Source organism: Amblyomma maculatum, chromosome 3 (genome assembly GCF_055883805.1).
Source record: "Amblyomma maculatum isolate TAMU_Amacu chromosome 3, ASM5588380v1, whole genome shotgun sequence".
NCBI classification, from domain to species: domain Eukaryota; kingdom Metazoa; phylum Arthropoda; class Arachnida; order Ixodida; family Ixodidae; genus Amblyomma; species Amblyomma maculatum.
The window spans coordinates 50,822,522-50,844,166 of record NC_139346.1 but is presented as its reverse complement, the minus strand read 5'-3'; the positions used below and the strand labels follow the sequence as shown (position 1 = coordinate 50,844,166).

Here is a 21,645-nt window from a genome sequence, read left to right as displayed (position 1 = left end):
TCACATTGCCGTCAACTGCCGGAAAGAAAAGATTGCTTTCTCGTATGTCAGGGACTGCGATGAAAATATGCAGCTTTTAGAACCCTACCTGCATGACCTAGTAGTCAACGGGAAGCCTTGCAAGGTACTGCGCGATTCGGCCGCAACGATGGATGTTGTCCATCCGGCGTATGTATCGCCTTCCGACTATACAGGACAGTGTGCATGGATCCGACAGGTAGTTGAGGAACAGAGTGTGTGCTTGCCGATCGCGAACGTGGTCATCGAGGGCCCTTTCGGCGAATTAACAACCGAGGCTGCCGTTTCAGGAAAGCTTCCTAAGTGCTATCCGTATTTGTTCTCCAACAAATCGGACATGCTACTGCGAAAGAGGGGCATCCTGTTCGGAGACAGAGTTGTGCAAGCCTTAACACGTTCAAGGGCGCGAGAACTAGCTACACTGCTCATACCAGAAAATTCCACAGCGGAAGAAACGGCAGTTAAAACAGTGGTCGATGTGGAAGATAGCAGGTCAGAAAACTTTGAGAGCGAGGCATCTCAGATATGTCAACTTGAAAGTGAGCTTGATGAGACGCGGAATGAGGACGTTCTTGAGAGTAACCTCTTGCCGCCAGTGTCTAGTAATCTCACGAGACTTTTAAGTGGAACCCGAGAGGACTTAGCTATAGAGCAAGCCAATGATCCCAAGATACAGGAGATAAGGGAGCGCCACCGCGCCACTAAGACAGCAAACAATATTTCTTTCGAGATGAGAAAGGGAGTGCTGTATCGCTTATTCAAGGATAAACGCGGAGTAGAGCGGGACCAATTAGTTGTTCCCCAAAAGTACCGCGGAGACTTACTGCGACTTTCCCATGGCAGCTCGTGGTCATGTCACCTTGGAATAAAGAAAACAAAGCAGAGGCTGTTGCAAGAATACTATTGGCCTGGATGTTTTAAGGACACGGAAAATTTTGTACGGTCATGTGACACGTGCCAGCGGGTTGGAAAGGCGCAAGATAAGTGGAAAGCGCCGATGGTGTTAGTACCAATCATTACCGAGCCGTTTCACCGGTTAGTAATAGATGTAGTTGGGCCACTTCCTGTGACAGAGTCAGGGTACCGTTATATCCTCACTATGTTATGCCCAGCCACAAAGTTTCCAGAGGCTGTTCCGCTGCGCGAGGTGACGTCCGAGAGTGTAGTGGATTCGCTGCTGTCAGTGTTTGCACGAGTTGGATTCCCTTCCGAGGTCCAAAGTGATCAGGGTAGCGTTTTCACGAGTGTCCTCACCACCTCATTTCTCGAGCGATGCGGCATTAAGGTAGTGCATAGCTCGATCCATCATCCGCAGAGCAACAGCGTAGAAAGATGGCACTCTGTTCTCAAACGAGTCCTGAGGGGACTGTGCTATGAAAACAAGCGCGAATGGGATACCTGCCTGCCTGCAGCGCTTTTCGCTTTGCGGTCAGTGCCGCACGAATCCACTGGATTTAGCCCAGCCGAGTTGGTGTACGGAAGGTCACTGCGCTCACCTTTGCGAATGGTGCGCGAAGCCTGGGAGGGGCGCGGAGAAGACCCAACAGTAGTAGAATTCATTCTGAACCTCTTGAATCGCTTACATAACACTAAGGAACTCGTTGAGGCCAGCATGAAGTCAGCCCAGGCTCGTTCCAAGGTGTACTATGATAAGACAGCCCGTCAAAGGACGTTTTGTATCGGGGACCAGGTGATGTTGCTGAGAAGTTCAAGGCAGAATAAGCTCGAAGTACAGTGGGAAGGACCGGCTGAAGTCGTTGCAAAGCTTTCTAACACTAACTACGCAGTGAAAATTCCCGGTAGGCGTAAAGAAGTGCGCATTTATCATTGCAATCTTATGAAGCCTTATGTGCAGAGGGAAGCCGTGGTAAATCTAACGTTAAACCTTCCCGAGGAGATGGGGGACAACTTGATTTGCCTCAGCGGAAAAGGAAGCAACGCTCAGGAGCTTCTCAAAAAGACGGAGCAGAGAGGAGAACTAAAGAAATCCCAGCTGTCCGATCTGGGCGAGATAATAACAGAGTTTGAGGCCTGCTTCGTGGACAGGCCAGGCAGAACTGATTTGACTGAGCACGATATTGAGCTGACTTCAGACGTGCCAGTGCGATCAAGGTGCTACCGATTTTCTCCAAGGCAAAGAGAAATTCTGGATAGGGAAGTAACTCGCATGCTGGAATTGGGAGTAATAAAACCCTCGGAAAGCGATTATGCTTCGCCTATGATCTTAGTAGAAGCTCCAGGTAAAGACCCTAGGCCTGTGGTAGACTACCGAAAGCTAAATTCTCTCACCAGGGATCAAGTGTATCCTATTCCGAATATTGAGGAGAGAGTAGAACAGGTCAGTAGAGCGGCATATGTGACTACGCTGGACCTTACTCGCGGATACTGGCAAGTACCGCTCACTGAACGCGCCAGCAGATACGCGGCTTTCGTCACTCCGACGGACAGCTACCAGCCAACAATGATGAGTTTCGGGCTCAAAAATGCTCCATTTTGTTTTTCCCGACTCATGGATAGGGTTTTAAAGGGGTGTGAAACATTCGCAGTGCCTTACTTAGATGACATTGCGGTTTTTTCCGACTCATGGGCGGACCATATGGTACATCTAAGAGCTGTACTGAGCCTTTTGCGTCAAGCTGGACTAACCGTAAAGGCCGAGAAATGTTGCCTGGCAAGGGCGACCGTGGACTACTTGGGTCACAATGTAGGTCAAGGTTTCAGGAAACCCAGCGAGGTTAAGATCTCTGCGGTAGCAGACTACCCGCGGCCGAGCACGAAGACGGAAATTCGAGCATTCCTGGGTCTGACTGGGTACTACAATCACTACATCCCTAACTATTCAGCTTTGGCTAGCCCTCTGACCGACGCTCTCCGCAAGACAGAACCGACAAATGTAGTCTGGGACGAACAAAAGGAAGCCTCCTTCGTAAACCTGAAGGCTGTGCTGATTAGCCGTCCGGTATTGCGAGCTCCAGACTATGGCCGAGAATTCACGGTCCAGTGTGATGCCAGTGATCGAGGGTTAGGTGCTGTTCTCTGCCAGAGAGATGACGACGGTAATGAGCACCCCGTGCTCTACTTGAGCAGAAAACTGAGTTCTAGAGAGAGGGCTTATTGCGCGTCAGAGAAAGAGTGCGCTTGCATTGTATGGGCCATTCAAAAATTGCAGTGCTATCTTGGAGGGGCCAAATTCACCGTAGAGACGGACCATTGTCCCCTGGCTTGGCTGCAAACTGCGACATCGAAGAACAGTCGCCTTCTTAGGTGGAGCTTGATTTTACAGCAGTACAATTTTGAAATAAGATACAAAAAGGGGAAGTTAAATGGGAATGCGGACGCGCTTAGCCGCTCTTTCTAAGCGGTCCGAGATGTTCCTCACCATGTATCCAAATTGATAATCAGGTTTTTTTTTTTTTTTCCGTGCGCTTGTATATGTGTGACTATGTAAAGCAGCACGTTTGGTTTTCTAGGCATACGTGGGTCCTGAACGTTTTGAGAGTGGGCTTTTCTCGAACAACAATGGCAGTTTTCTTTTAACCTGGTCTCTTCAGACGGGAGCCGAGTGCTTGTTTAGACATGTGGTTGAGTTTCAGACAGCTCGAGCAATTTGGCCTACAACAATCAAGAGAACGCGACAAGCAACAGCGAGCTTCAAGCGTTCACGTGCAGGCCATTAAGTCGTCTCTTCATGCAGCAGCTGGGACTGCTGCCCTCCGAGACTCTTCTGGCGGGGGAGGAGGCTGTTACGACCAAGCATCCGCAATTGCGCGCTCTATTGTTCGCCTGTGGGCATGGATAAGTTTTGTGAATATGTGGTGATGGTCCAATGGCTCTAAGTGAGCCTGTTTCCAGGAATCCTGTTTTGTAAGCATGTTTTGCTTTGTGGACAACCTGCAAATGCCAAATTGACCCTGTCAAGAGAACGTCTGGAAAAACACAAAGAAACGTCCCCCTGCGGGAAATAGCAGGAAGTGCTTTCTTTCTTTTGTTCACCCTTCCAGTCGAGAAGTGCTATCCTCCAGTGATGAATGCCTCCTATCCAAAGGAGACGACAGAGTGACTTGTCCGCTGACGTGCAGGACAAGAAAGGAGCATGACTCATACGGCCATTAAGTGATTTCCCGGGAATGCAGGAAAGATTTGCAATTGTCGAAAAGGGACCATGTTGGGAGCCCTATGCGGCGCCACGTGCACTCGGGTTTCTGAGAAGTAAAACCCCTTGTCAGAACCAGCCTGTGGTTTCTTTGCTGAAGAATAGAAATGTACCTCCTCTCCTCGCCGTTCCCAAGCTTTTCCCGCCAGAAGTGATCACGCCCAACGAATGAATGCCGGACCAGTCAGTGCTTCAGACCATCAGTGCAGTGATGTGTTCGATTGGATGCCGATACCTGAGGGGCGTGCCCTGGATTTGGTTGGTCAGCATCTTCAGAGAGGGGCTGGACATAGGGGGTTTTTAAGGACGCTGCAGAGCACGAAATGTCGCTCTGGGCCCTGGGTAAACGGCTCATCCAGTCGCTTCTCGCTATGAACTCTCAACGCTTGCCATTTTGCTGATGTACCCTTCTTTTTCATGTAAATATTGTAAATACGTTTTCTCAAAGTGCCAGTAAACCTGCTTGTACATATTTTACCAACTTCGAAGATTCAGTCCTTCTTCAACCCCGAGTCTCTGCACGCTACCAAGTGAAGGCCGGGTCGACGTAGCCCCAGCGTCACGACATCATCTTCTTCTTGGCGTTTTTCAAATATTTTTGCTTCCCGTCTTTTTATTCCGTTATTCTGTCTACTTCTTGGTGCCTTCCAAATCATCTTGCTTCAATGGCTTTTTCTTCTGTAAATAAACAGCCTTACCACGTGTAACAACTGGAACGGAAGATTTTGCTTACACAGGTTTAATCAAGCTAAACCATCAGCAATTCTGTCCCGCCTGGGTGGCGTAGTGGTTACGGCGCTCGACTACTGTTCCCAAGGACGCGAGATCGAATCCCGGCCTCGGTGGCCGCTTTTCGATGGAGGCGAAAAGCTAGGCGCCCGTGTGCTGTGCGATGTCAGTGCATGTTAAGAACCCCGGGTGGTCGAAATTTCCTGAGTCCTCCACTACGGCGTCTCTCATAGCCTGTGTCGCTTTGGGACGTTAAACCACACAAACCAAACCATCAGCATTTTTTGAAAGGGAGGGGGTTAAAGTACATAGCCTTGTTTTCTAGGGCCTGTAGCGGCATGACTGTAGCGGCGGTGACTTGAACATTAGTCGCACACTGCGCCTTTAGGAACTTTGCGGAATGAAGATTTTTTAGAGCTCCGGTTGCTGCATCCTGCTTTTTTTTTTTTTTTTGTCACGCACAATACTTCCTGGACGTGCCTCGAGCTCTCTTTGCTCAGTACAACGTCTTATTGTTTTCTTTTCGGTTAATATTTTCCCCTTGTTAGAGTGCTCAGGTTGATGGAAGCTTTGGCGATTTGGAGTTCTTAAATTTTTGAAAATAGCGCCAAAAAACGCAGTGTGTGCACCTTTCCCTTCGACATCGTCATTCAGTTTTGGGTACTTATCTGTAACATGCTCTTCTCGCATTTTTCTGATTTGTTTTCGCTTGACAGCCCGATAGGCGATTTAAGTGATTTTTCATGGTTTTTCTTTTTGCAGTGAACTAAGCAACCTGCGCTTCAACCCGACCAATCAAACATCAAACTTCATTGCGCTTAAATGGTAAGCAATGCCACTATTTAGGCTATGTTTCCTGTGGGTTCTATGTCTGAGTTTCATTGCAGTTCGCTATAGCACACAGAGTAGGAGACTGTGATATACCCTCCATGTGCGGGCAGCACACAACCAAGACATAAGCATCGCTCTCCCTCCAACTGTTGAGCGATGTTTACACCAAGAGATCAGACTTTTGTTTTCATGAGCCGTTCAGCGGACCAGACTGGTGCAATCAGAATTCTTTTATCAGCAATTTCGCGGCCTTTCTAGTACATTTCTGGGATTGAGCTAAGGAACTGCAACGCATAACTTTTCTACTATGCTGCATTTTGCAGAACGAAGCACGCATGCATATTTTGAATCGAGCTTATTCCGTAGTGCATACTAGCACGTATATACTCTGATTTCTATCATTTGCAATGTTGTTTGTTGGCGCCAACAGCGCTCCGGATTATCAATACGTTTTTCCTTGGGCCTCAATTACAGGGGCATTCTGCAGTGGAACAGTTTCAGGGGTTCAATTCTCACCCTTGGAGGCGGAGAATTGAATCCACTTTTTTCGAATATTTTCGAAATATATATATAGAAGTGGGTTCCGGATCATTTTCACGAAAGTAAGCCCATCATTATTCACACTTGCCCCAGATACTTATTCGCGGCGGCGTGCAGAGGTACGCACAATGAAACGCGAGGACGCTGTTCATCGCGTACCTCGTTTAGGCCGTATTCCATATGCATATTTTTTATTTATTTCGAATGTATTTGGTCCTCTCGGAGTGGGAGACGAATCCGCGGCATCCGGGCATCCCTGGGAAGCAACCAGAGCATCGACTCATTAACGACCTCACCTGAGTATTCACATTTCGACGAAGCTAGAAGACTGCCGTTGCTTGCAGCGAGTGTCGGTAGAGGTCATTAACGACGGAATCAGCTCTACGTAATTTCTGAGCCTCCCTCACTAAGCTTTTGTGTGATGAGGCTGTGATTCTAACGGGACGCCAATTAAGATTAGAAATAGGTATCCGTTACAAATTGTTCTGTAATGAATACGATTCATGGTGTGACCGGCTTCGGTGTCCTCTGACAAATTTCAACACCGTGAAACGCCATAAGTAAAAGTTGCGTCGAGGGGCCCCGTCCGTTGTTGAATTATTGTTCTTCAGCCTGCCACACCTGGTCTAATTGTTGAGCCAGTTATGTTACTAATGCCACGTGATGGGCGGGGGCTGGAAGTAAATGAGGAGTATGGATAGCGAGGGCGCACTTCTGAGTGCGGTGCTCTAATCTGGCAAAGAACAGCGCGCGTGCTCTGCAGACAGGAAAGGCCGAATAACAGGCGAAAGCAGCAGGATTGGGCGTTGATCTCGACATTTAGTGGTTGTGGGTTTGGGTGATGGACAGACGTAGGCGAATGCAGACATGCCCACGGGTATGCAGCATGAATGAATGTCTCGTTGTAGACCATGGCATCGCCACAAGCTGGTCAAATTGAGCAGGGAAATGCAGGTGTTTTTCGAAACAATATATCTCAGGTGTTTTCGGAGACAGCCTCTAGCAAACTAATTCTCTATTTCCCTCTATGTCTATTTCTCTTAGCGTACACTGCGTCCAAGGGCCCTACCCAGCTGTGCTGGTCAGAAGCTGGGAGAAATACGACGCCCAGTTATGCTCCGAAAACGAGAATCCAGGTAAGGCACGCTCTTTGACGCATTCTAACATACGTGAAAACCGGGAGAAACAAATTGTAAAACAAGAAACATGACTACGGACACGGATAAATGGGACTGACATCAGGAGCTTATGCGCCATGCCGTGGCTACTGGCGCATTTTTACTATCGACTCACACTAAACTTTGTAATGCGGCTAATGAATACCTCCGACACGAACGCAGAGTTTAAGGTTCTTTATGTGCCAAAAAGCCTGCGTTTACATTAAGCAGGGGACTGCGTATTACGTTCTGAGTTGTTGTTTGTGTCTGCAAACAAAGGTTATGGGAGCAGTACACGAAAGCCATATTGCAGGTTATACAACCAGGCAGGCACGACGTATGGTCTATTGTCTACAATTAAAAACTAATTAATGCCTCAGCACTACCAGCTGGTGTGCGTAGTTTTTTACAATAACAGATAATCGTGTTTCTAGACTTAGCCGTCTCCTAGGGAGCTCTTAAGGCACCGTTTGTTGTTTTTTTTTTGTGTCAGCCTCAAGGTTTATAAGTTAATCGATATGCTTCCTTATTCCAGAGAGCCAAAACTGGCCTAAATCTGCATTCTAGTTTGAGGCAGTTATAGTAAATGCCATTCTGTCAACATGGCCGACACCTGAAGCTGGCAGCTGGTTCCAAATCCTGTTTGGCTTGCGTGAAAGCAGGGGTATATAAAAAACGCGTCAAATGGTCGAGAATCAAGTTGAAATTTAGAGGCAGGATTATCTTCTGCACATGTCCTCGCGATGATATCATAAAGCTACATAGCCACTTTAGCATAGCTAGATTTTCTGTGACAGCTGTGATAGATTAAGAGAGTGGCCTCCTGTTCCTGGGTATCATGCATCACCTAGCCACGCAATCTATCATACTGAGATGCCATTCCTCCTCCGTGGTGCCTATTTCGCGCTTGCGCTCCGGCGGTCTATCGCGTTGCGCACATCATTGCACCGCCGTCTCTAGATGCCACGCTTTCTCTTCGCTGCTGCTTCATGACCAGCTATATCGGCTGGATCATGAGACCCAAACAGATACCTGTGTCGAAGCATTGACGTGCTCGAAATGGCCGTAACCATGGCGACAATCGATCTGGGTAATTGTTTGTTTTGTTTTGTGGGGTTTAACTTCCTAAAGCGACTCGGGCTATGACAGACCCCGTAGTGCAGGACTCCGGAAATTTCGACCATCTGGGGTTCTTTAACGTGCACTGACATCGCACAGCACACGGGAGCCTTGCTTTTTGCCTCCATGGAAACGCTACCGCCGAGGCCGGGATTCGATCCCGCATCCCTGGGAACAGTAGTCGAGAGTCCTACACTGCGCCACCACGGCGGGGCAATCGATCTCGGTAAAGTTGCGCATTCAACTAACTTGCAACCTCGGCCTTGCCATGTGTGTCATGACCAGTCTGCTCTCAGCTGTTTCGCGGGAGCTTGTCGCGTCATCATCTTGACTAACGAGAGACTTTATTGACACCGGCGAGCTTTCCTGTTCATGTGAATTCCAACATTGAGGTGATTTTCCAACGCCCAAGCTCCTTGAAGTGTGTGTGCGGTTAACTGTGCTAACTGTGCTGTGCTGCATTAACTGGCCATATCAAGGCCCCTGTAATAATATAGTGAAGGAAGTAGCGCAGATAACTGGCTAGCCTAAAGCACTAAGAGCAGAGAAGAAAGCAAAGAGAGTGCGGCCGTGAAGCACGGCTGTTCTCATCGCAGGCTATGTCATATTTCGGCAGAGAGCAATCTTAAACGTGCCAAGAGCGGGCAACATAAAATCAACAAAATACAAATATAACAAAGGATTAACAAAAGAAAAACAATGTATAATGAAATAGGCGGATAGAGTCTCTTTAGCACAACTCCTTCTGCGCTTATTTTTCGGTTTGCATTACGTAACAGCTAAAACGTTGTCCACACGTAGCGTTATTCCTAAGGTAAATTGAAGCGCAAATGATAGACTGTCCACAAAGAAGAGGCAAGGACTAGGATATGTGTTATCTTTTGTGCTTAAATATAAAGTAGCGTCTTTACACTAGAGGAAATACATTGCATGAGCATTTGTTCGTTAGCTGCTGACAAACAAAGCGCAATATGCTAAGAAATTATCTGATAGAGCTGGATGTGTACCTGGATGCAGTTTGCAATTCCCAATTTTATGGATACCTTAGCCGCATGCCCCAGTCTAGCTAGAATCCAATTTGATGTCGTGGTGTAGTGCAGGGATGAAAAACGTCGAAATGAAATTGACGGCTGGGCACTTGCTTATGTTCCAGTCTGCCATCCCGAGGAAGTTCAATTGGCCTAGGTGTATGCCATTGCATTTGACTAAACATAAACGATAATCGTCTTTTGTTACCATTGGGTGGGCTCCGCGTTAACCCAGTCGATGCATCAGTGTTGGATGCAGAGGCTTAGAGTTCGTCCTTCCGCATTCTGTGCGTTCTCTCTGGAATTTGTTCCCTGTTACCAGAGAAAATACGGGAGAAAACTAGTGCACGTATTCATTAGCGACCGATTTCCGAGCTACCCTTCCCCGGGGTGCGATGATTAAAACATAAAGGTAGGTTGGCTAGGCATTGAAAACACCGCAGAGAAAATCTGAAAAATCTACGCCACGCCCATCACGCCTTTTTCGCTCCTACTTCACACCTTACTCACCCCTGATTTTCGCCAACCAAACGAAAACCAGTAGTTTACCATGTGGTCTATACAACCTCCACAAGCTCAAACCGGGAAACATATGGCCGATTTATTTTACCAGCCCACACGTCACAAATCCGCCGGATTGCCTTCAGTGCTCATCCTACCAGCCCACGTAGCCTGCACGAGGTAGAACTGGGCTGTTCTTTTGGTTAAACTGCGTCGATTACTGTGGCCTCAACCTGTTGCCCATCTCGCCCACATTTAGGGTGGTAGGGCTTTTTCCTCTTAGTTTTTTCTCCTGGTGATTCGCCAAGCAACTTCAAGATGCGCAGTCCATTTTGCCCGCCATGCTTCCTCTGTAGCATCCACAAGCGAAATAACCCTGTCGGCATTGTCCAAACGACTAAGAGCCGTAGCTGGCACCGCAAATCACTGTTGCCTTCTTTCAACCAGTTCAGCTAATCTTAGAGGGAAATGGCCAAATGGCTCCCAGTTCTCACATTTTTAAAAGTAATGACACAGGAAAGTGAAATAAAACTGTCTTTGCCATTGACTTTTTCAGCGACGTTTGACGCTGCGCAGAAGTACGTTGTCTTCGAGTTCGAACACGGCGGAAAGACGTTGGAGCGATTCAAGGTAAGAGACGCCGCTAGCGAATATGTTTTCGCGGTTACGCATCGCAACAATTACAGCTCTTGTATTCATGCTGTTACTGGCTTTATATTTATTTTAACCTAACCGTATAATTAGAAGAGTCTTAGGCGGCGCTCGTGTCGCTAGTATACGCTTTTTAGCCATGCGCACTAAAATCCAAGTCGGACTTCATGTCGCAGTGGCGGAATCTGCGACGTTCATCGGTTCGGGCATCAAGGATAGAGCTTCCTGGAGCGATCCCTGTCACGTCATTGGCCAGGCAAAGAATGATTGACTGCCGCTGCATGAATGGACAATAGGAGAGGTGCTGAAGCTGCCGTACCACGCAGATAGACCACATTCACATATGCGACGACGGCAGTTAACTTTGTTTTAGAAATAGTCGTTGAAAGAAACTACGGTGTGTTTTAAGAACTTGGTGACAATTATTTGAAGAGAATTTGGAAATATCAAAATCTATTCTACTCGCTTGGAATAATTTGGCATGTCGGTTATTGGATTCACTCCGGGAATGAAATAGAGCACCTCCGATTGGCCTCTCAAAAATTGCGTATATTCATTCACTCACAGAAATTTATCCCATTCGCGGTAGACAAAAAGGGAGTAAAGTGTATTGCATCCAGACGTTCCACGGCAGCCGTTCACCTCCTTCACAGGGCAGTCCCGAGATGCTGCACAGCGCCTTTCTACAAGTGAGCTTCTCCCTGGCAGTGGCCGAGTCTGAGCTGGAGTTCGAGCATCGAGACCTCCATGGCGAGAACGTGCTGCTGAGGCGCACCTCGGAGAAGGAAGTGCGCTTCCTTCTTCACGGACGGGAAGTGCGGCTGCCCACGGCCGGCGTCCGGGCCTCCATCATTGACTACACGCTGTCGCGCATGCGCAAAGGTAGCGTCGTCTTGTTTCAGCCGCGCCGGTAGAACCCGTGTACCAACCGCAGCGTTACATTCACTGTTTGCCTTAGCCGTCAGTACTTAGCGCTGATGCACTAAAAAGGTATTTCTAGTATCCCTCACTAATTATGTTCTGTGCCACAGGTGGCAGTCTTACTGCCCCAAACTTCATTTTCTCACTCCCTCAACTTCACATTCTACCGCTCCCGGACGCTCATTGCTTGTTTTAACATTCATTTCCTTACACCAAGAATCATAAAATATCTCGGGTTAACATTACATGGCCCTCCAATGCTCATTTATCTTCATGATTTCATCTAGAGTAAATTTACTCACGTACCTTTTCGGGCCCACTCTGCTCTCTACCTACCTCATTATTGGTATCGTAGTAGTTATGTATTCCAAGTGTTTTTTTTTTAACCGCTTACAAATATATTTTATCAACTAGGAGTAATACATCTGCGCGATTTGTGCGGGTGGATTTTACAGTGAGGTGCCCATCATGCCCATGATAGAGCTTGCTGAATTACACTATTATGCCAAAATAGCTAATGCACATTTTACATTTGATGTTGAAGCAATACTATCATTCGAAATTGACGGCACTCAACTTCAAAGGTGAAACCCGTTTTTAAATGTACTTAATCGGTGGTGTGTTTTGAAATGTACCGTGCCAAATATGCAAATTTAAAAGCCTCTTGTATTGGCTTTCCTGCTGACAATAGTTGTGCACTAACGTTTTTACACGTAGTAATGTTGCAAAACATTCTTAGCTTTTTCATCATTATCAAACATACAAAGGTATTCTCTGTAGGATTACTAATTAAGAAATGCGCTGAAAGCTAGTTTACGGATATGCAGTACCGAAAGCGCAAGACAGCCAGCTTTCAACTTTGTAACTTTAAGGTTCGATAATTTGAACCAAGTGTTTTATTAACAAAATTTAAAATCGGAACTCACATTTGCTTCTGATGACCTTCAATTTCACAGCAATGTATATTTCACCAAATAATTACGTTCGTTCGGTAATTTGAGGCACTTAATCACATAATAAAAAACAAGTGTTTTCAGCTACATAATGTCCACGAAATTGTCCTGCTCAGACCACACACAAGTTTGTTTCCTTGTTTCGCAGTAAAAATTTGTACATCATGAAAACTTCCCTTGTATGCAATTGACATCGCTTAGCGTGCGTGCTGGCGAGATTGCCCTTGCCTAACACCTGCCGTCGCTTTAAAAACCAATGCGAACTCTCCTCGGGCTAATGCAGCGGCCTACCTTAGTTTTGAGATGCGAACAGACAATCATATCTATATCTGATAGCTTCTGGTGTGATTCAACAGCACAACAAGGTTCCCTTCCTTTTTGTCGCTTTCACCTCGTATTGCAGATGCTTTTAGTCGCCTCGATAGCAACGAGCGAAGCACAAATGATTTCACATTCTGTGCTAACGGGCCGCCAAGATGGCTGACCGCGCATTTCTTTTTTTCGAAGGTATTCACGTGAAATGCGCCATAAAAACGAACGAGCTGACAGGGGCCTCTTCCTACCCTAGCGTCAGACATAATAGACACTACTGCAAAGTGGTGGTGTAATTGGGATTGCAAAACGTCGCTAAGGGAATTGTACATTTTTGTTTACTTGTGCCCAGGTGTAAACCTCAAGTGGCGGCGGCGAAATCCTTCATTGCTTGCGAATTGCAGCATTTGGAAATGAAAACTTTTAGCTGTTTCGTCGTTACTGCGGTAGTTTATATGAAGCTATCGTTTGGCGGGATTCGCGCATATCTAAAACCTTATATTTTGTCCTGGTTTACAAATACTAGGTGATCTTTTACTAATCAAATTTTTATTCTCAGAACTGCGAGATACCTGAGGGCATTTCATGCAACACAGACTTTATGTACAGGTTCGTCCACTTCTAGCTAGAACACGGTCACTGCTTTTAAAGCAACATTGTATCTAAAGCAGGCAGATATCGATGCAAAGCGATACAAGCACACAGAGACACGGATGTGCTGCTTCACATGGCCAGCCACTTTAGATTACTGCGTGGCCGGGTCAGATGCAATGACACCTTGAAAGCAGTGACCGTGTGGACGACCAGAAGTGGACGAGGCTGTACGTTATTTAATCCCCGCAGAGGACATCTGTAAAACAGATGTTTAGTGTACTGTATCACAACATGCACTCCAAGCACGCACGCTTAGTCGTGCGTGGAGTCGTCGTGTCCGGGAAAAATGGGGTCCTGGTGGTTGGGTCCACGCCTATTGTTTTGAACTTCAAGCGCCCTGATCGGCAGCAACACACGAACTACTTCGGGCCCCGCTTCCGTTAGACGGCTCCTCCGGGCTGACCCGCTTCCGTTAGACGGCTCCTCCGGGCTGACCCAACCGAGGGAAATCAGCGATCGACTTTTCCTGTCCTTCGCTCCATCGTTACTAGGCTTCCCTTCATCATATACTTGTCTTTTCTTTTCCTTTTTTCCTTCTTCCATGCACCCCGGACTACAACCAGATACTGATGTGGCTATTCTCTTTTTTTTCGACTGATCGCCTTCTAAAACTAGTTTGCACCCAGCTTACTTCCCACTTTTTCGCGAAAAACAGGAACACGTTCCTACAATTCCAGGTACTTCATAGTGAGCACTCCGAAGGCATGCAAGACGTTCCCGACCTTTAATGTGTCTAGTACGCTAACCGACCCATAGGCCAGGCCTGGGGCAGCAGGCAATAATTCATTTCCACGACTGGGTCTTTTTTATAATCACATGGGTTTCCGTTTTTCCGGCGTACGCAGGCGACAACGTCATCTTCACCGACGTAGCTTACGACGAAGAACTGTTCCAGGGATCGGGATCCTACCAGTACCAGATCTACCGTATCATGAAGGAAAACAATGGGTAAGAGCACAGCCTGATGTGTGAGTGCACTGCCTGACTACGCCTATTTCGGGTAAGGCTTTTCTCCTTCCCCTAATAAAGGAGAACATCTTGGACGGAATTGTATCCTGTTAGCTTCAAATATAAAAATCGAAAATTTATATCACCAACCAATTTTATTTATTTTAGCCCAGCTTTTCAAGACCGACTCGGCCTCTTTTTAATGGCGATTGTGAAATCGCCCCAAAATAGGCGGCCGAGTTGGTCCTAGAATGCCGGGCTAAAACCAGTTTTGCTTCTGAAAAGCTTTCTGAACTTTCGAATAACGGTGTATACTCATTACCATCCAACTTCTAGGTGTAAAACTGCGTTTGGGCAGGTTTCCTGATAAATATTCACTTTACTTTTTCTTCGCAGGAACAATTGGGAGGCGTATGAACCGGCCACCAACATCGTCTGGCTCCACTATCTGTTAGTCAAGATTCTGAGCAAGTGCACTCGACGCTCCAAGAGCGACACGGACGAGAGCGAGTCCGACGCGCGAAACGCGTTGGCTGCTTTAGCGGAAACCATCCTTGACTTTGAGTCTGTGTCGGCATTCGTGGCTGGCAATTTTCCTCCTCCTTCTTCACCTCCTTCTGTTTCTCCTCCTCCTCCTTCTCCACCTCCTGCTACTTCTCCTCCTCCTCCTCCGCAGTCTTTTCCGGAGAAGCCTAGCGGCAGGGAGAAGCGCAGGCGGCTGTTGCCTGAAAAGGCAACGTCGCACCCGATGCGTCTTCGTTCCCGACGCAAGTAAACGATCACGTGGGGCGATTTTCGTATACGTTTCATGACTGCAAAATTAAGGGCCATGGAAATCGATTGCGAAAAAGCTCTCTATTCGGCACCATGTCCTAGGCCAGCACATGGTGTTACCATGCATATGTAGCATTGCTCAGTAAAATAAAAACGTTCAGAAATGAATGCGTTGCGACCATCTGCACTTCTCTTTTATAGGCGGCATCGGCACTACATCGGAACGAAATCTCGCAGCCTCTGTCAGCAGTAAAACTCTGCAACGTACTGATGTGCATGCTTTATACTTATTTAAACACTTATCGAGTCGCAGATAAAAACTTTAATGCCACTTATTGTCCAAGTGACCTTATTTCCGAGCGCATATATATTTCGCCCGCTCGAGTAGCTATGGAGAGGCCAAACAGGAGCCTCGTCTCGTCTGACAGAGAACCGTTTAATAAATCCTTGTCACCGCCACCGGTCGATTCCTGATTGTATGATCGTTCGCACGATTGAGGAATGGCGATGCTCACAAACCAACTCGCGCATTCACTCCAAAACCAACTCCAAACTGGCATCTTGATCATCTGTCTTGAATTTTTTGTGCATTTGAGCATTACAAGAGCAGCATATGTGCGCTCATTGTAAATAATTAGCCCTTTCATTGTTTCCGACATTGCATCTTTTATTGTGTATGAAACCTTTTTTATTTACATGCATTCAGTAGGCCAAAATGAAATCACAAAAAAAAAACGAGCTTGCTTAGATGTATCTCTCAGCGAATTTAGCGTAAACATAAGTTTACGCAAAGAATACTAGATCCTACCTATGTAACTGTTCAAAACAGTTTCCTGATCCATCTAAATGAATACACAGGTACGCTTGCATCTTTACATTGTTCTTGTTCGCCGCGCGCATTTCGGCACATTGTAGCACATTTCATTGTTCTGAGGAACTTTTACTAGAATGCTGCGTACACCATCATACCATACTGCACACGAGACGTCTGATGACCTGCATGGTGCCTCTTTTATCTTCCGTGACGATTCGTAGCTTCAACTCGGAAAGCCGCATTTCTTAACTTTTCACGGCTCTGTACAACAGCCAGCTTTTGCAACGCCAAGGTCAGAAAGATGAAAGATTTTCTCGCCGCGACCGAGAGCGAGTCAACCGGCTCTCCGGTGGCGTTGCCATCGTAGTAAACAATAATGTTCCAGCTAAAGAACATAAACATAACACTCAGTTTGAAGTGGTGGCAGCCACCATACTTTCATTCTACTCTCTCCAGTCATCCATTGGGATGAGATAATCCCCTCGTTGACAGCTACGCACGGTTCTATCTCTGCTGCACTAAGAAACCTTTCGTTGAGTCTTGTGAACACGCGCCGCGCTCGGTACGAGCGGAGAGAAGGGACAGATAAGGGAATATACTTCTCCCCGTTTCTTTTTTCACCGTCATTGTTTTACGCATAGAAAACAGACTATCTCACCGAAACGGCTCCAAGTCCATGCAGTCAGCAACACGTGATGGAGTAGCAGCCGTGACCAGTACGTGCTCCTGAGAAGCAAACACGCAATCAACATGTACAGAATCAGTACAATGATTTTTGAAGACCTCCCATATTTATTTATTTATTTATTTATTTATTTATTTATTTATTTATTTATTTATTTATTTATTTCCATTATATTCATAGGTTTCAACTTCCTCTTCATTTCTATCAGGTAATGATTGCTTTAGTTGTTCCGTGTTCAACCATACATTCCTCCACAATGTTTGAAAACATGATAAGCGGTACTGTAGCTTTATTTGGTGCGACTTTTTCAACAACCTCGCTCATTGAGTAACGTTCGTTGACAGCGACCTCTTTTTTTTTTTTTCACCCGATGCCATATTCTTTCCACCTTGCCTTTCGCAGTTGTCGATTCGTCCTCCTCTGAAGCCTCGCTGTAAGATGAATCGCTTGAGAATACGTCAGGTACTTCACAATGGCTCGACGTCTCTTCATTGTATTCATCACCAGAGCATTCCAGGCCTAAAAATTATCTACCAATTGGCCATTCAAACTATTGCCTTGGTGCTCAGTCCTCATCTGTAAGCAAACGCAATCATGAGTGCATTGGCCTCAAAGAAACCAAGACCTCTATCTCATAGTACTTCATCATATCTTCCCATGCACTGCGAAGGCAACGATGGCAACGAACCGAACGATGTGCTAACTAAACAAACGGCGCTAACCTCTAACTCCTTATGGTAACACTTGTGGAGGCACCCAAAATAACTGCACTAATAAAAATTTCGCGACCCACATCGTTATAAAAATTGAATATTATCAATTGCGTTTATTGCTGTTCATAGGAGTAGATAAAACACTGAATAAAAAATGACAGACAACGAGATCATTCCATTTAAAAGCAGGTAAGTACCTATGCAACTATCACTGGACGATGCCATTTTTCCTCTTTTTTCTTCTCTGTTGCTTTTGTTCTGAGAGCGCCTGCTGTGAGGTAGGGAGGCTTTTATGAAACAATGACGTGGCGCGAATTATTTGAATGCAATGTTACACCTTGGCATCGTACACAAGTTTCGGAGCTTCGCTTCACTTTTTGTCCGCATGTGTGGCCGCCGGGAAACAAAAGGTCAAGTGCTCTCTACTTTACTGCAGCAGTGAATAAACTCCTTCCAATGTGCAGGGGTCAAGTGGATGCAGCTAGCACAGAACCGGGTTAAGTGGAGAAATATGGGAGAGGCCTCCGCCCTGCAGTGGGTATAATTAGGCTGATGATGATGATGAATGTGCAGGTGTCACTCTCCGTCGATCCTGAAGGCGGAAATGAGAGCTCAGCTGTGTAAATAAATGTTCCTCCAGCCATAAAGAATCGCTTCAAGTGCATAAGCATCATGTATGCATGAAAATAAAGTGCCCCTGTTAGACGCGCAGTAGAAACGCCTCAAAAAAAAAGCGACAGAAAACGACCTCCAGTAATAGTGCTGCATCATGGCGGTCGCGATTCGTGAATGTCGCTCTAACTGGCTTCTCCTCGTGGCTCTTTCGGATGGCCTTCTGCACAGCACCTGTGGGAGCCGAATGAGTGGGTGCGCTTCACGGCCAGTGGCAACACTGGGTGCTTAGCTGCTCAGGACATACTCTGGATGATCCAAAATGGTGTATTTATCCAGATATTAAAGCAGAAACGACTGCATACAATCTGATCTTAGACCTCCCTACTGAAAAACCAAAAGTTCTACGTGGCAATAATCTCATAAAATCTCATCGAATCGCATAGACTCTCCTACGGTTCACATCATTATCATAAAATATCTTACATAATTTATGATAATATTTAAGAAGCTATGAGACTGTATGCAATTATATGCGACTTGTATGTGACTTCTTATGTGAATTACGTGAGATTGTGCGAGAAAATGTGAGGTTATTGCCTCATACAATTTTTTCAGTAGGGCTGGACAAGACTTTTGACAATGTATCCCATTCATCGAATAATTCTTAAAGGTCTCTCTCGGGTGAACGTAGGGACTAAGACATACAACCAGATCACGAACTCCCGTGGTAACAGAAAAGCTTCAATTAAATTTAGGGAGCTGCTAGGAGCAGTGGCCGCCAGTGGCATGCTACATGGGGGCAGTACTCTCCCATTTCCTCTTTAACGTAGCTATGAGATCTCTTTCCAAGCTCCTGCCTAAACTCCTACACGTAAAACACTATATGGCAATAATATTACTATCCGGACCAATACGGATACCATGAAAAAGGTTGAAGAGGCACTGCAGAAATCTGCAGATGCCATCAGCTCACATGCCACCCACTCCGGGATAAAGTGTTCCCCAGCAAATTCCAAAGTCCTCAGAGTGGAAGTTAGATCATGTGCTGGATGCGAACGCTGCAAAACAATTAATGCAAGGAAACTATTAAAGATTAATGTGGCAAGAAGCGATATTGCCGAAATGGATTGCCTCATGATGTTAGAATCTCGCCTTCCACAAAGATGGGGAATGTCAAGGTGCCTTAAAATCCACTCAGGCCACAAGTAAACAAGTACTATTCTATGACTGACCAGAAGAGTCTAAGAAGCCTAGGGGGATGAAGTAGCAAGATGTCTGCCGAGTAGTACAAGCCTTCATGATCAGTCGCATCACATACCCTATACCCAACTGCAACCTGAAGGCAAGAGAGGTAGACTCAGTTAATGCTACCATTAGAACGGTCTACAAAGCAGCTCTAGAGCTTCTCAGGTAAACGAAAACTGAAAAGCTACTCGAACGGGATTTATGCAACACACTGTAGGAGTTGTAAAAGCGCATAAGGAAGCACAAATATTAAGGCTCTCAACCTGCAGTGCAGGTAGCAAGGCACTGTACAGACTAGGGCAGAGCCGGTGTACAACTCCAGGTGCAGTGGGGGCGTAGAAATAGAGCATCCGCCTCGCATGCAAGAGGAGCGTCGTTCGAATCCCGGTACCACGCAATTCTCCTCTGGATTTAAAAAAAAATACCGCGTGTCGATGGAATTGCATAAAACCTGGTTTGGGGTGCGACCTGATGCCGGTGAACACCTCCGTCGACGCATCCTCTCATCCGAACTCAGGAGTTGGCCACAGGAGTTGGCCGCGGAAAGAATTGTGGCCAATTACTGCACCCCGGTTTAGTAATTGACCACAATTCTTTCAATGATTAGACCTACAAAGCACTGCCCACAGTCACCGGTGGCTGCGGAGCAACTCTAGTAACGTTGCAACTGACCACGGCGGCGGTCAGACCTGTGACGCAGCGGGGGGTGCTAAGAATTTCTAGCTCCGAGGACAGGCCACCATTGGAAAACGAACCATAGAAACGTTTAATGCTAGAACCCTAGCTAGTGAGGATAGTTTAGCAATGCTGTTAGAGGAACTAGAGGACATGCAATGGGATATCATAGGGCTTAGTGAGGTGAGGAGGCCAAATAAGGCATATGCTGTACTGAAGGGCGGGGTGTACTGTGTTATAGATGTGTGTTATAGAGGCTAAATAAGCGGTAGAAGATGAATGTTGTGCAAGAATTCGCACCTACATGTAGTCATGGTGACAAGGCAGTAGAAAGCTTCTATGAAGGTGTAAAACGGGCAATGGGGAAGGTGAAAACACAATATTAAGTACTTATGGGCGACTTCAATGCCACGGTAGGTAAAGCTGAAGATCCCGCAGTAGGCAGCTATGTCATTTGATTAAGAAATAACCGGGGGAAATTACTAGTTCAGTTTGCTGAACGCAATAACTTACGAATCATGAATACCTTTAGCAGACAGAAGAACCGGAAGTGCACATGGAAAAGCCCTAACGGAAAGTCAAAAAATGAAATTGATTTCCTACTGTGTTCAAACCCCGGCATTATGCAGGATGCTATAGGTAATCGGAAAGGTGAATGCAGGGATCACAAGATGATAAGGTCTCGAATTAATCTGTATTTGAAGAGGGAGCGGAACTGATTAGTGAGGAAGACGTCCATCAACGAATTAGGGGTAAAGGGGAAAACTACAAGAATACAGGCTCTCGCTGCAGAACAAATACTCAGCTAACCGAGGAAGCCGACATTAGCCTAGAAGCAATGAACAGTAATTCCAGAGGTATCCTTAATGAGGGCGCGGTAGAAATAGGCGGTAGAATTGTTAGAGAGGATACCGGTAAACTGCCTAAGGAGACAAAGGTTTGGTGAAGAAACGCCAAAGTATAAAAGCCTCTAACCCACATAACTGGACAGAACTGGCAGAGATATGAAAGCTAATCATTAGGCGCAAGATGGTCAACATAAGAAAGTATAACATAGGGAATATTGAGTATGCTATAAAGAATGGTCGTAGCCTGAAAACAGTAAAGAGGAAATTAAGCATTGGCAAAAATTAAATGTAAGCACTAAGGGACAAGGCAGGCAATGTTATTACTAACGTGTAATGAAGGTAGCCGAGGAGTTCTGTAGGGGCATCTACAGTAGCCATAGTAGTCAGGACAGGAATGAAATTGGCTGTAATGAAGAGCAATCAGACGACCAGCCACTAACGAAGGACGAGGTTAAGACAGCCTTATAAGGTATGAAAAGGGGGAAAGCAGCTGAGGAGGATCAGGTAACTAAAGATTTGTTGAAGGATGGAGGGGATATCGTGCTAGAAAAACTGGTAACCCTGTATACAAAATACTTGATGACGTCGAAAGTACCGGAATCATAGAAGAACGCTAACAATTCATAAGAAGGGGGACGCAAGGACTTCAACCATCACAGACAAGTCAGCTTACTATCAGTTACGTACAAGATATTTACCAAGGTATTCGCTAATAGGATCAAGACAACCTTAGACTTTAATCAACCAAGGGATCAAGCAGG

At 46.2% G+C, this 21,645-nt stretch overlaps 1 protein-coding gene across 1 annotated transcript in view; it reads left to right on the top strand.

Moving 5' to 3' along the window:
• Nucleotides 1–15,565, top strand: part of LOC146194735 (uncharacterized) — an 83,704-nt gene extending 68,139 nt beyond the window's left edge. Inside the window, exons 9-14 of the mRNA XM_084597520.1 lie at nucleotides 5,663–5,725; nucleotides 7,316–7,407; nucleotides 10,633–10,706; nucleotides 11,381–11,609; nucleotides 14,413–14,515; nucleotides 14,912–15,565. Coding sequence (XP_084453646.1) covers nucleotides 5,663–5,725; nucleotides 7,316–7,407; nucleotides 10,633–10,706; nucleotides 11,381–11,609; nucleotides 14,413–14,515; nucleotides 14,912–15,290 — 940 coding nt within the window. The 3' untranslated portion in view covers nucleotides 15,291–15,565. The remainder of the gene's footprint in view (nucleotides 1–5,662; nucleotides 5,726–7,315; nucleotides 7,408–10,632; nucleotides 10,707–11,380; nucleotides 11,610–14,412; nucleotides 14,516–14,911) is intronic.
• The last annotated feature ends 6,080 nt before the right edge of the window (nucleotides 15,566–21,645 follow it).